General features: G+C 49.0%; 1 protein-coding gene across 1 annotated transcript in view; it reads right to left on the reverse strand.

The window, feature by feature from the left end:
- Positions 1-12,071, reverse strand: part of NTNG2 (netrin G2) — a 74,524-nt gene that overhangs the window by 3,030 nt on the left and 59,423 nt on the right. The window contains exon 6 of the mRNA XM_054007072.1: positions 67-234. Within this exon, the coding sequence (XP_053863047.1) occupies positions 67-234 (168 nt within the window). The remainder of the gene's footprint in view (positions 1-66; positions 235-12,071) is intronic.

Below are 12,071 nucleotides of genomic sequence, written 5' to 3' on the forward strand. Positions count from 1 at the left end.
TAGCGACCTAGTGAAACTCCCCGGAGAGGAGCGGCCACCACGCGCCATAGTGCCCCAGCTACTCACCTATGCACACGTTCTCGTCGTCTAGGTCTGCCGAGCCGTTCCGGTAGAACCCGAGGCGGCAGTGCTGGCAGTGCTGCCCCCTGGTGTTGTGTTTGCAGCTGACGCAGGTCACCACATTCAGGAAGTCAATGTAGCTGCAGCGGTTGGAGTGGCCATAACACTCGCAGTCTGGTGGGGAGAGAAGTCCCTGGCATGCAGTCATTCCCATGGCACAGAATGGCCGTGCGCCATCAGAGGCAATAAGGTAGTGACACGAATCCAGGGGATTCAGAGGGGTTCCCTTTTGACAATACAATTGCCCCCCTCCCCCCCAATATGGAGACAGACAGCTGGGTTGGTTGAAGGCCTCTGCTGGCATGTGGGTGATCAGGGTTTGAGAGTAACTACCCTGCTCTCACTGCAGGAAAAGGCTGTTTTTAAGGCCTTGTTCCTAAAGTGTAGATGGGTACACACCCTTCTGAGCCACACCCTAGCAGTTTTATTTCCAGGAACAGGATTTTAATCAGGGTGACTAGTGAGAGCTTTTGTTCTCCATTGACACACAAGGGGATAAGATGGCTAGAAATGTCTGTCTTACTGCACTGGCAGCGTTATGGCTCAGGGTGACAAGTTTGCCTGGGGAGCTTGAAGGGATAATGGGGAGTAGATTGGCACAAGAGACTGAGAGGAGCCAGTGTGTGTGTAAATCCATCAACCTCATGAAAAAACTCGTACAGATACAGACAGACATCATCTTCCTTTCCAAATGCAAGCAGATGGACATCATACCAAAAGGACTAAAGGTAAAAAATCCATTACAATCTACATATCACACAGACTATGCTGAGAGACTGTGTCACACACTCTCAAAGAAACTGCGAAACCACCTGATCAGCATCCTATACAGCAAACAGGGAAAGATTAAGAATGAGCTCTCAGAACTGGATACTCTCATAAGAAACCAACCTTCCACACAAACTTCCTCATGGATAGACTTTACAAAAACTAGACAAGCCATTTACAAGACAAACTTTGCCTCTCTACAAAGGAAAAAGGACACTAAACTATCTAAACTGCTACATGCCACAAGCAGCCACAACAGTAGCTCCCTTAACCCACCCAGCAATATTGTTAATCTTTCCAGCTATACTCTTAGCCCAGCAGAAGAGTCTGTCCTATCTCGGGGCCTCTCCTTTTGTCCCTCCAGACCCATGAATATGATACAGTTCTGCGGTGACCTAGAATCCTACTTTCGACGTCTCCGACTCAAAGAATATTTCCAACATACCTCTGAACAGCATACTAACCCACAGAATCCTCCCTACCAGCACTACAAAAAAAAGGATTCTGCATGGACTCCTCCGGACGGTCGAAACAACAGACTGGATTTCTACATAGATTGCTTCCGTCGACGTGCAAAGGCTGAAATTGTGGAAAAGCAACATCACTTGCCACATAACCTCAGCCATGCTGAACACAACGCCATCTACAGCCTCAGAAACAACCCTGACATCATAATCAAAAAGGCTGACAAAGGAGGTGCTGTCGTCATCATGAATAAATTGGAATATGACCAGGAGGCTGCTAGACAGCTCTCTAACACCACATTCTACAGGCCATTATCCTCTGATCCCACTGAAGATTACCTAAAGAAACTACACCATCTGCTAAAAAAACTCCCTGACAAAGCACAGGAACAAATCCGTACAGACACATGCCTAGAACCCCGACCAGGGGTATTCTATTTGCTACCCAAGATCCATAAACCTGGATATCCTGGACGCCCCATCATCTCAGGCATTGGCACCCTAACATCAGGCTTGTCTGGTTATGTAGACTCTGTCCTAAGACCCTACGCTACCAGCACTCCCAGCTATCTTCGAGACACCACTGACTTCCTGAGGAAACTACAATCCATCGGTGATCTTCCAGAAAACACCATCCTGGCCACTATGGACGTAGAAGCCCTCTACACCAATATTCCACACAAAGATGGACTACAAGCTATCAGGAACAGTATCCCTGATAATGTCACAGCTAACCTGGTGGCTGAACTTTGTGATTTTGTCCTCACCCACAACTATTTCACATTTGGGGACAATATATACCTTCAAGTCAGCGGCACTGCTATGGGTACCCGCATGGCCCCACAATATGCCAACATTTTTATGGCTGACTTAGAACAACGCTTCCTTAGCTCTCGTCCCCTAACGCCCCTACTCTACTTGCGCTACATTGATGACATCTTCATCATCTGGACCCATGGAAAAGAAGCCCTTGAGGAATTTCACCATGATTTCAATAATTTCCATCCCACCATCAACCTCAGCCTAGATCAATCCACACAAGCGGTCCATTTCCTGGACACTACTGTGCTAATAAGCGATGGTCACATCAATACCACCCTATACCGGAAACCTACTGACCGCTACACTTACCTACATGCCTCCAGCTTCCATCCAGGACACACCACACGATCCATTGTCTACAGCCAAGCTCTAAGATATAACCGCATTTGCTCCAATCCCTCGGATAGAGACAAGCACCTACAAGATCTCTATCAAGCATTCTTAAAACTACAATACCCACCTGCTGAAGTGAAAAAACAGATTGACAGAGCCAGACGAGTACCCAGAAGTCACCTCCTACAAGACAGGCCCAACAAAGAAAATAACAGAACACCACTAGCTGTCACCTTCAGCCCCCAACTAAAACCTCTCCAGCGCATCATCAGAGATCTACAACCTATCCTGAAAGATGATCCTTTACTCTCACAAATCTTGGGAGACAGACCTGTCCTCGCTTACAGACAACCCCCCAACCTAAAGCAAATACTCACCAGCAACCACACATCACTGAACAAAACCACTAACCCAGGAACCTATCCTTGTAACAAACCCCGATGCCAACTCTGTCCACATATCTATTCAAGTGACATCATCATAGGACCTAATCACATCAGCCATACCATCAGGGGCTCGTTCACCTGCACATCTACCAATGTGATCTATGCCATCATGTGCCAGCAATGCCCCTCTGCCATGTACATTGGCCAAACCGGACAGTCTCTACGCAAAAGAATTAATGGACACAAATCTGACATCAGGAATCAAAATACTCAAAAACCAGTGGGAGAACACTTTAACCTGTCTGGTCATTCAGTGACAGACCTGCGGGTGGCTATATTACAACAGAAAAACTTCAAAAACAGACTCCAAAGAGAGACTGCAGAGCTAGAATTGATATGCAAACTAGACACAATTAACTCCGGTTTGAATAAGGACTGGGAATGGCTGAGCCATTACAAACGTTGACTATCTCCCCTTGTAAGTACTCTCACACTTCTTATCACACTGTCTGTACTCGGCTAGCTTGATTATCACTTCAAAAGTTTTTTTTTTTTTTCTCTTAATTAATTGGCCTCTCAGAGTTAGTAAGACAACTCCCACCTGTTTATGCTCTCTGTATGTGTGTATATATATCTCCTCAATATATGTTCCATTCTATATGCATCCGAAGAAGTGGGCTGTAGTCCACGAAAGCTTATGCTCTAATAAATTTGTTAGTCTCTAAGGTGCCACAAGTACTCCTGTTCTTCTTTTAGTGTGTGTGTAGTTCATATTGCTAGTTCCACCCTGGGTCAACGTTCTGCTGTCACAGGCAGCATTCATGCGTCTCTAGTCACCAGCAGCAGAATAAAGAGGCCGAAAGGAGCAGAAGATGCAGTAGAAACAGGCCCAATAGGACCAGGTCTGACCTTTCCCAGTAGTTGGGGGATTCTGGAGATTTGGTTCAAACCCATCTTGACTGTTAGTGTAACAAAAAGAATGGCAGGGAGACCGAATGCAAGTGACATAAGCTGCCATGCACATGGAGGGGAGGGGAGGGGAGGTTTATGGGGAAGAGGAGTGAGATCTGCTTCTATGAAAGAGCCAGGCAGGGTTTTCCCCCACAGTTCCCAGTGCCTTTGAGATGAATTGTGACTGAATTGTAAACACTGAATTTCAATGAAATAAATTTTGCCTGCTCAGTTAATGTTCAAGGAATCTTCTAAGTGGGTATTGCTGGCTGTTGTAGGTGTGTGAAGGTTATTTTATCATAAGGATTCTTTCTTATAATGATAAATAACAGATGTATTCAGAGACAAGTGTAACTGCTAGTCTTCTAAGTGTCTGACACCTCCCTGACCCAGGTAGGTGGTGTTTTTGGGTTGTTTTTTTTAAAGGCGAGGAAAATCTTGATCACAGGGTTAGAAAGATCCCTCTAAAGCTTGCAGTGTCTTAGTTTCAGTTTTCTGTTTTCCCACCAACCATCGTTTCTCCCTCTTACCTCTAAATGTTTCAACAGGTGCCACTGGGCCAGAGCCAGATTTGAGCCTGATGAGTTTGGAGCTCTTGGAAGCCGCTTGGAAAAATTAAAAACATGCTTTTTCTCATCACTTAACACACATTCACTTCCTACCCTGCGGGAGAGCAGCTCTGGTGCTAGAACAATAATGGAGTAAGCCAAGAACATCACGTTGGCATCGCTGAAATCTATTTCTGCTCAAGACAGCTGGTGGCTTTCTACATTTCTCATGGTCCCCCTCCCCCCCCCCCCCCCCCCAAGTTTGGTGTATAAGAAATTCCACCTATAAAAGTGCTCTATTGCACAGAGCGCTCAGTGAAAAGCAGTTATTGTTCCTGGATCCTGCCCACCGCTTTACATGTGTGTAGAGGAATGAATCAGGTTAGACAGTCAGGCTATAGCTATACAAGTCTAACCATTTAAAATATCGGTTTCCTGTGGACTCCATTTAATGTAATCACACCAAATCACATACAAAAAGGGGCTAGCAATTCATGGAATCAGAGACGTGTAGGACTGGAAGGGACCTCGAGAGGACTTCTAGTCCAGTCCTCTGCACTCAAGGCAGAACTAAGTATTATCTAGCCCATATTATCTAGCCCAATTACAGCTGACAGTGCCACTACTCTAAGGCTTGGTACCAGCCAGGGCTCTCCTAACAGTACACAAGCTACCACACCAGCCAGCTAACACACTACAGCAGGCAGTACCTGGCTTCTTTGCATGCTTCTTGCCAGCAGAGTGTGCTGTGTGTCCTGGTTTGCTCTTTGGAGCAGCTGCATGTGAGATAAATAAAAAACTACAGCTCAATGCTCTAGAAGAGAGAGAGAGCATTCCCAACAGCAGTGGAAGGCGAGTAGCCGGCCCCACCGAGAAGGGGACTTACTCGGAGCTATCCCAGCAGAGAGAAACCTTTGCTGCTAACATGCACATTAGAGCAGTACTTCAGTGCATTACCATGGTGATTACATTAGCGGCCTTTGCTTCCAATGAGGGCTAATGGGTTTCAGTGCCTGGGCTGCTTTGTCCTTTTTAAACCCTAGCAGGGATGAGACGAGGAGGCTGCCAAACAGGCTTGTTGCCTGGGGTGCTGAGCTATAACAAAGAATCAGGTAATAAAACTTCACACTGCTCTGTTCGGTCAAGTGCCCACACTACGCTCAGGGCTGCACAAGGCTGAAGATGACATGTTCTCTTCCCAAGGAGCTTCCAGTGTGAACGCAGCTAAGAGCTGCCTAGCTAAGGAGACCACTTTCCTTTACAAAGATTAAACTTCGCAACAGCCCCCAGGCTGTGGGAAAGGGTCAGTTATCCCCCACTTTACAGATGGGGGAACTGAGGCACAGGGGGAAGGTAGTGGTTTGCTGATGTGGGTCAGTGGAAGAGCAAGAGAGAAAAAGTGGGAATCCCAAGGCGGAGTCACCTGTTCTAATCCCTAATTCAGGCACTTGATCCACGCCCTGCCCACCCATTGAAAGCATTGTATGGTCCTAACACTCTGAGCTGCAGTTGGCCCATGGATTTGCTGTCCCCTCACTCTCTGGTGACAGCCTTAAGCAGTGAGTAGCTACGCTGCCTACCTGTCCCATAGGCGTTCATAGGCCAAACAAAGTACATGTACCCCAAGGGGAAAGTTCACCCAGTGCAAAGGTGTCAGGGAGATTCAGGGCCTCATGCAGCCCCTCTGCACAGGGATAAATGTTACTCTTCATTTCTGTTTAGGAAGAACAGTCAATCAGCCAGCGAGAGCTGGTGCAGGAGTCCCTGTGAGGTATAGTTTCAACTATGCTTGAAATAGACGTTAAAAGAAAAAAACAGATAACTTGTTTCCTGGGGGAAGGGGAAGGAGATGAGACAAGCCTCTTTCATTTGCCAATAAACAGCTTTCCCCTCTTGAATTACAAACTGCTGTCCAGCAAAAAAGCCCCAGCCTCACGCTGTCCGTCTCTGTATTTTTTCCTGCGCGTAGCGGTTTCATAGCTGGCTTTCATCTGAGGAGTGCAAAGCTCTTTACAAGATCTTCATTAGCAAAGCCTCCCAAAGGCCCTGGTTGTACGGTAGGAGTTTTTAGCTCTCTTTTATGATGGGGAAACCGAGGCACAAGGCAGTTAAGTGACTAGCGCACAATTATATCGTGCATCAGGTGTGGAGCTGGGAATAGGCGCTAGGAGGCCTGATGCCCAATACCTTGTTCTAATCAACAGATCCCCACTCGTTTCCCCCCACCCCATTGCTGTGCTTATGACCCTTCAGCCTCCACCTTGCTAGGGACTAGGGTGAGTGACCGCAGTGCCAGGTAAAATGGCCCAGTGATGGATGCTCACGAACCCACCAGCAAAGCGACACCAGCGCGCGTTATTTTGTAAGCCAGCGGAGTGTGATTGAGTAACACCCCGTACCCCAGCCCAGCGGCTGTCAGCGAAAAGGCACACTGTGCAGCCCTTCATTTCTGCCATCCCGAGGGGGGTGGGGGGGGGAGCTGTGTCGCTCAGCAGACGTGCTTCTTCTTGAGGGGTTGCGGGGGGGTTGTTTCACTGTGTCGTGCTAGAACGGCATTATCCCCCCTTCCACCCGAGGGCAAGCTCCCACCTTACAGCGCTTCGCAGGCATGTTCCGAACAGCATAGCCTGGGTGCCGCTGCTTAGCACCTCTCAGCTGCCCTCGCCAAACAGGCAGGTGGAGCCATGCACCTCCCAGCGCCTTTGGGCTAGATTTAGCTCAGCGGGCTGGAAGGGAGGAGAACACTGCAGGCTGCATCCCTGGCACTGGCCAGGATGCTGTGCCAGTCACAGGCAGGGCCAGCTGCCGGCTTGGGCGGCCAGCCACGGAGGAGCTGACCCAGCATTCGTAGCCAACCACTGGGCCTCACAGAGCCAAAAGTGTGTGTGGGGGGCCCCACAACTGCTTGGGTCACAGCCAACCCCAAGCAGGGTCTGCTACCCCACGGGCAGCATCCCAGACTGTAACAATGCGCTGCCCTTGCCCAAATCACAGCCCTGGGCCTGTTCTTAGGCCCAGACGGGCCTTGCCCCGAAGAGCGACTGGCTGTATGATGCCAAGCACGATGGGGCTCCAGCCTGCCTGGGGGATGGTAGGTACTACACAATATACATCATAATAATGAGGCCTTAGTGGCAGGGAACGGAGAGGAAACGGTCAGCCTGCTGGTGAACCCGCTACACTGGTGACAGGGGCTAGTGCTCAGAGAAGGCGGCTGGAAGCCAGCCCCAGACAGGGGTCCTTCCCCTGCTGTAGCACACCCATGGTGTAAAACACTGGCAAGTCAATTAAATGCCCTGTGCCTCCGTTTCCGCAACGGCAGCAACTTTTAAGGGCGGACTCACTTGCCTTGCAAAGCACCTGTCGCGCCTAAGGTGGCAGATGCGAGAGCAATGACCGAAAAGGAGCACGCTGCCCGGCCGGGTGCTGGGGCCAATGCAGGGTTGCGGCTAGTGGCCCAGTCTCCACTGCTTTACAATACTGCCCTCTGGAGAACAACTATGGGGTTAGCCGGGCGCTGTCAGGCAGCCGGTTTGTTGCAGTGCTTTCAGTGATCATTTGGGCCACGCAGTGAACAAAGCGACAGTCACTGGAGGCTCCCAGGTGCCTCTGCTCCTGAGTTTCGTTACTTCTTGCCGAGGGCCTGAGTTTTCCATCCTGACTCGTTTCAACTGCAGCCCCATCAGTGAAAAGTGAACCCGGCAGGCAGCCCAAGCTATTGTTAGCCCTTAGGCAGCTGCCAGCCCTTGAACAGGTGGGGTGTTTGCTATCCCCAAGCCAGGTGGCTTTAGCCTGGGGGAAGCCTCGCTAGGCCGAAGTTTCCATGGCGACAGAGCCCCAATCCTGTCTGTGTAGTCTTTTTGATCAGCTGTGATCAGAGCAGTTCAGCTCAGTGCTGCTCTCTTACCTCTTCTCCCACTGTCGCTGCTCACCAGGCCGGGGGATTGGCACAGGATGAAGGGCAGCACGTAATGCAGTGCAGCCAGCAGAACGCAGTTGTCCCCCTCCCCGCCCCAGAACACCTGCCCACCTTTGTACCAGTCCCCAGGGCAGTGAAACCCTCCCACTCAGTGGCATTGAGACTCAGCAAACACGATGGTTGATTTGGGGGCATTTGACAGGACCGTTCTGAACTTAATTTGAGGCTGGGGGGGGGGCCTGCAGAGATAACAAGGCAAATATCAGGAGATGGTCCCACCCCATGGTAAGGGATTGAGGAAAATGGCCCCACCTGCTGCCCACTTCCCTAAAAGAGGGAGGAGATGAAGTAAAAGAAAAGTGAATGAACACTTGAGGAATTTGTGGGGGAGCAAGCATGGGGGATTGGAACACCCGCTTCCTTCTTAATACTTGGAGGTTCCCACTGTGACCCCCGCCCCAAGTCCCAAAGTCAACTCTCATGTCCTGGCACCTCCCTGCCCAAAGCCATTGTTTGGAGCAGCGCAGCAGGCCAGCATGCTTAGCCAGGCTTTGGGGCTAGGCAGTGTCCATAACATAGGTTGGGCACTCGAGTCTCCATTGTGTCATGTTAGTTATACCTGGGCACAGTGGGTGTGAAAGGCTAGCACAGCGGTGCGTGCACAGTTGGGTTTTACACCCACTTGGGACAGCCTCAAATGTTGAGGTGAGGTACAAGGCCGTGGAAAAATCAGGCCCTAGGCTTCTCCATTGCTGCAGCTGTACAAGGAGACTGGCTTTTACTAGGTGCCTCTGGCTCTGAGGAACCCAAAGGAAAAAAAACTCTCTGGGGGGAGGAGGTTTAAGAATCCAGGGATCAGCTAATTAGGCTTAACTATGTCAGTCCAGGGTGGCCGATTAGCCTAATTAAACTAGCCAGTTGATTGGTCAGGGGGAGGGGCGTGTGGTGTTCTCAGCTGCAGCAGGTGAAATCTCTTCTAAATACAGCACCTTTGGCTGGTGTCTTTTCAGTTAACTGGGGTGTAGAGCCACAGCTTCTAACTAGGAAAGCAAAGCTCTGGTCCAACAGGGCATCTGGTTGATTGAGGAAACCATTTCCTGTGTATTATTGGCAACCAGCATGAGGACCTGAGAAAGCACCTTCCCTCCTCCCCCAACTGATTCTAAATAAGCTTGTTTAAAGGTCACCAACTTTATTCTCATTGAAAAAAATGGGACTTTGCCTGCTTCTGGCATCTTCCACCCAAGGCGCTCCAAGTGATTCACAAGCAAGAGTGGATTTATAATCCCAGACACCCCTCCAAGGTAAGCTACATCACCCCCTTTTTACAGATGGGAAACTGAAGGTGTAGAAAAGAGAAGTAACTTGAATATGGTCATGCTAAGTCAGTGGCATAGCCGGAGAGAGAATCTAGATCTCGCAACTCAAGACCATCCTTCTTCCCCTCCCAGTCTGTCTTCATCCATTGTTCCTACAAGCTTACGAAGAAAGAGCTCCAGGATACAGGCTGAAGAGAGTTCATAGCCTTAAGGGGCTAGTCCAGCCCAAATCTCTTACAATCCGCCTGGGAATTAGCTACCCATCGTCGGCTCCTCCTAGCGAGTCATTCTAATATCTAATGACTGCTATGCGTCCACATTTTATTGACATTGGAAGAGAACCCCCTCACTCTGTCCTCGCTTCCCTTTGACACAGGCTCCAAGCCCGAGAGCACCTCCTTACCTCGGATGTTTTCAGGAGGCTCCTGTGGAACAGGTTTGGGTCCAAGCCCTGTTGGGTTTGCTGGACGCCGAACAGCTTGAAATGGCACCAACAGAAAGAACATCAGCTTAATGTAGACACTGTATTTGTTCCTCATAAAGGCTGTGCAGAGAGCTTCAGTCAGACACACTGACTGGGAGGGTGGAGCAGCATCAAATTTCTCTGCTCCCCCCCCCCCCATCCAATTTCTAAAAACCATCAACGCTCCATGGAAATTAGGGTCTTCAAGAACGGTTAGAAGCAGTAAAATTACCTTTCCTCATGCAAGGAGCTGTTGGGTTTGCTGGCAGCATATGGCTGTTCTACAGCCTACAGGAGAGGAAAGCTGTGGCTGGAATCTCACCAGCTACAGAGGATCCTCTAGCCACCATTTCTAACTCCTTCCTTAAACAGAAGGGATGCCTACTAGCTCACTTGGCAACAATCCAAATGGTAGAAACTTAAGTTGGTCTTGAAACACTTTTAATTCCATCCAGAGAAGAAAGTACCTGTCCCTGTTAACTGACAGAATGCAAGACAATTATTTTCTTCTTCTTTTGTTTAAATATCGTCAGCTCAGAATTAGCTGGATTTCACATAAGCAACTCAAAACTGATGGAAAAAACTGCAGATGGACTATGCGAGAACATAGGTCTGAGGAAACCCCCTCATGGTGGTCAGCCATCACTGGGAGCCCAGCCACTTCTAATGTATCTTCTCAGGTGATAGTAAGTCTTAGCACTTGCATTCATAGATCTCAAAGCACTCTGCAAAGGTGGACATCGTTAGATCTATTTTACAGACAGAGCAACTGAGACAGAGGGAGGGGAAATAACTCAACCAAGGTCAGATGCAAAGCTAGAACTAGAACTCAGGATCCCAATTATTTCATAAAGGCCATTATGAAGACCCTACCAATCAGGTGCACTTTCTATCAGCACAATCTAGCATAGATATGGATAATATGAATCCATCTCTCCACATACAGTATCATATCTACGTGTAGTTTAGAGCTGGGCTCAAGCCACAAAGATTTCAAATGCCCCAAAGTTGGGGCAGTGTTTGGCTTCAGGTTTTTGGCTTGACATTGTTATGGAGATAGGGACCAACAGTGAACTCCAGATCTAGGTACGAATTCCAGCCCTCCATTCCAAGCCCCTCACATTTCAAGATCTTGGGTTTTAGTGTGGGCCCAGCGCTAATACACATTAGATTCTATATTAAAAGAGATGCTAATTTATACAGCAGGAATTTGCCAGGGGCTCATCGACTGGGAAACAGGGTTGGATAGTGCCAGTCTGCTGCCAGCACTGAGTGTATCGGTCTGAACCAGGAAGGAGGGGGACTAGGCAAGGTAAGCTGAGCCTCAGGCTCTGAAGCCCAGCATGGCATCCCTTGAGATTCCCGCGTGTAGTGTCTACAGCGTACCTTGGTCACATAAGTACAGGGCAAGAAGCCAAGGAAACATACAGAGTCTATGCACCAGACAACACATTCCTGACAATTTACAAAGTTACTCAATTTTACAAACACGGTCTAAACTCAGGAATCAACTAGATTTCCATGATCCTCACAGTTCACCCGAGCACCAAGCTGAGAACAATCTCCTCTACCATTTATCGTCTTCATCTTTCATGTATATGACTAAACCCGGAGGCTCAGTCTAGCCTCTCCACATTACCAGTGGTGCGCAGGGCATAGACAAAACCAGAGCCTGTCCCAACTGGGCTGGAGAGAGAGATGCATGGAAAGCAGAGCATTCTAGTAACAAGCAATTTCTAAGCATCAGTCCCTAGTTGGACTGTACTAGCCTGTAACACCAGTTCAGCAGCATGTCTCCTACCTTCTTTTCCAGGATCAGCCTTGGACTGGGGGGAGCCCACCTGCAGTGGGGCAGCTGCCGAAGAGCTGGTGAATTCTTGCAGAGGTAATATAGGAAAGTCACATTACAAAAGGGGTTGAGGCAAACGGAAGCACCAGCTAGCAGCCTTGGGTTTACGAGATGAAGGGCCAGATCTCC

Source organism: Malaclemys terrapin, chromosome 17, assembly GCF_027887155.1.
Source record: "Malaclemys terrapin pileata isolate rMalTer1 chromosome 17, rMalTer1.hap1, whole genome shotgun sequence".
NCBI lineage: Eukaryota > Metazoa > Chordata > Testudines > Emydidae > Malaclemys > Malaclemys terrapin.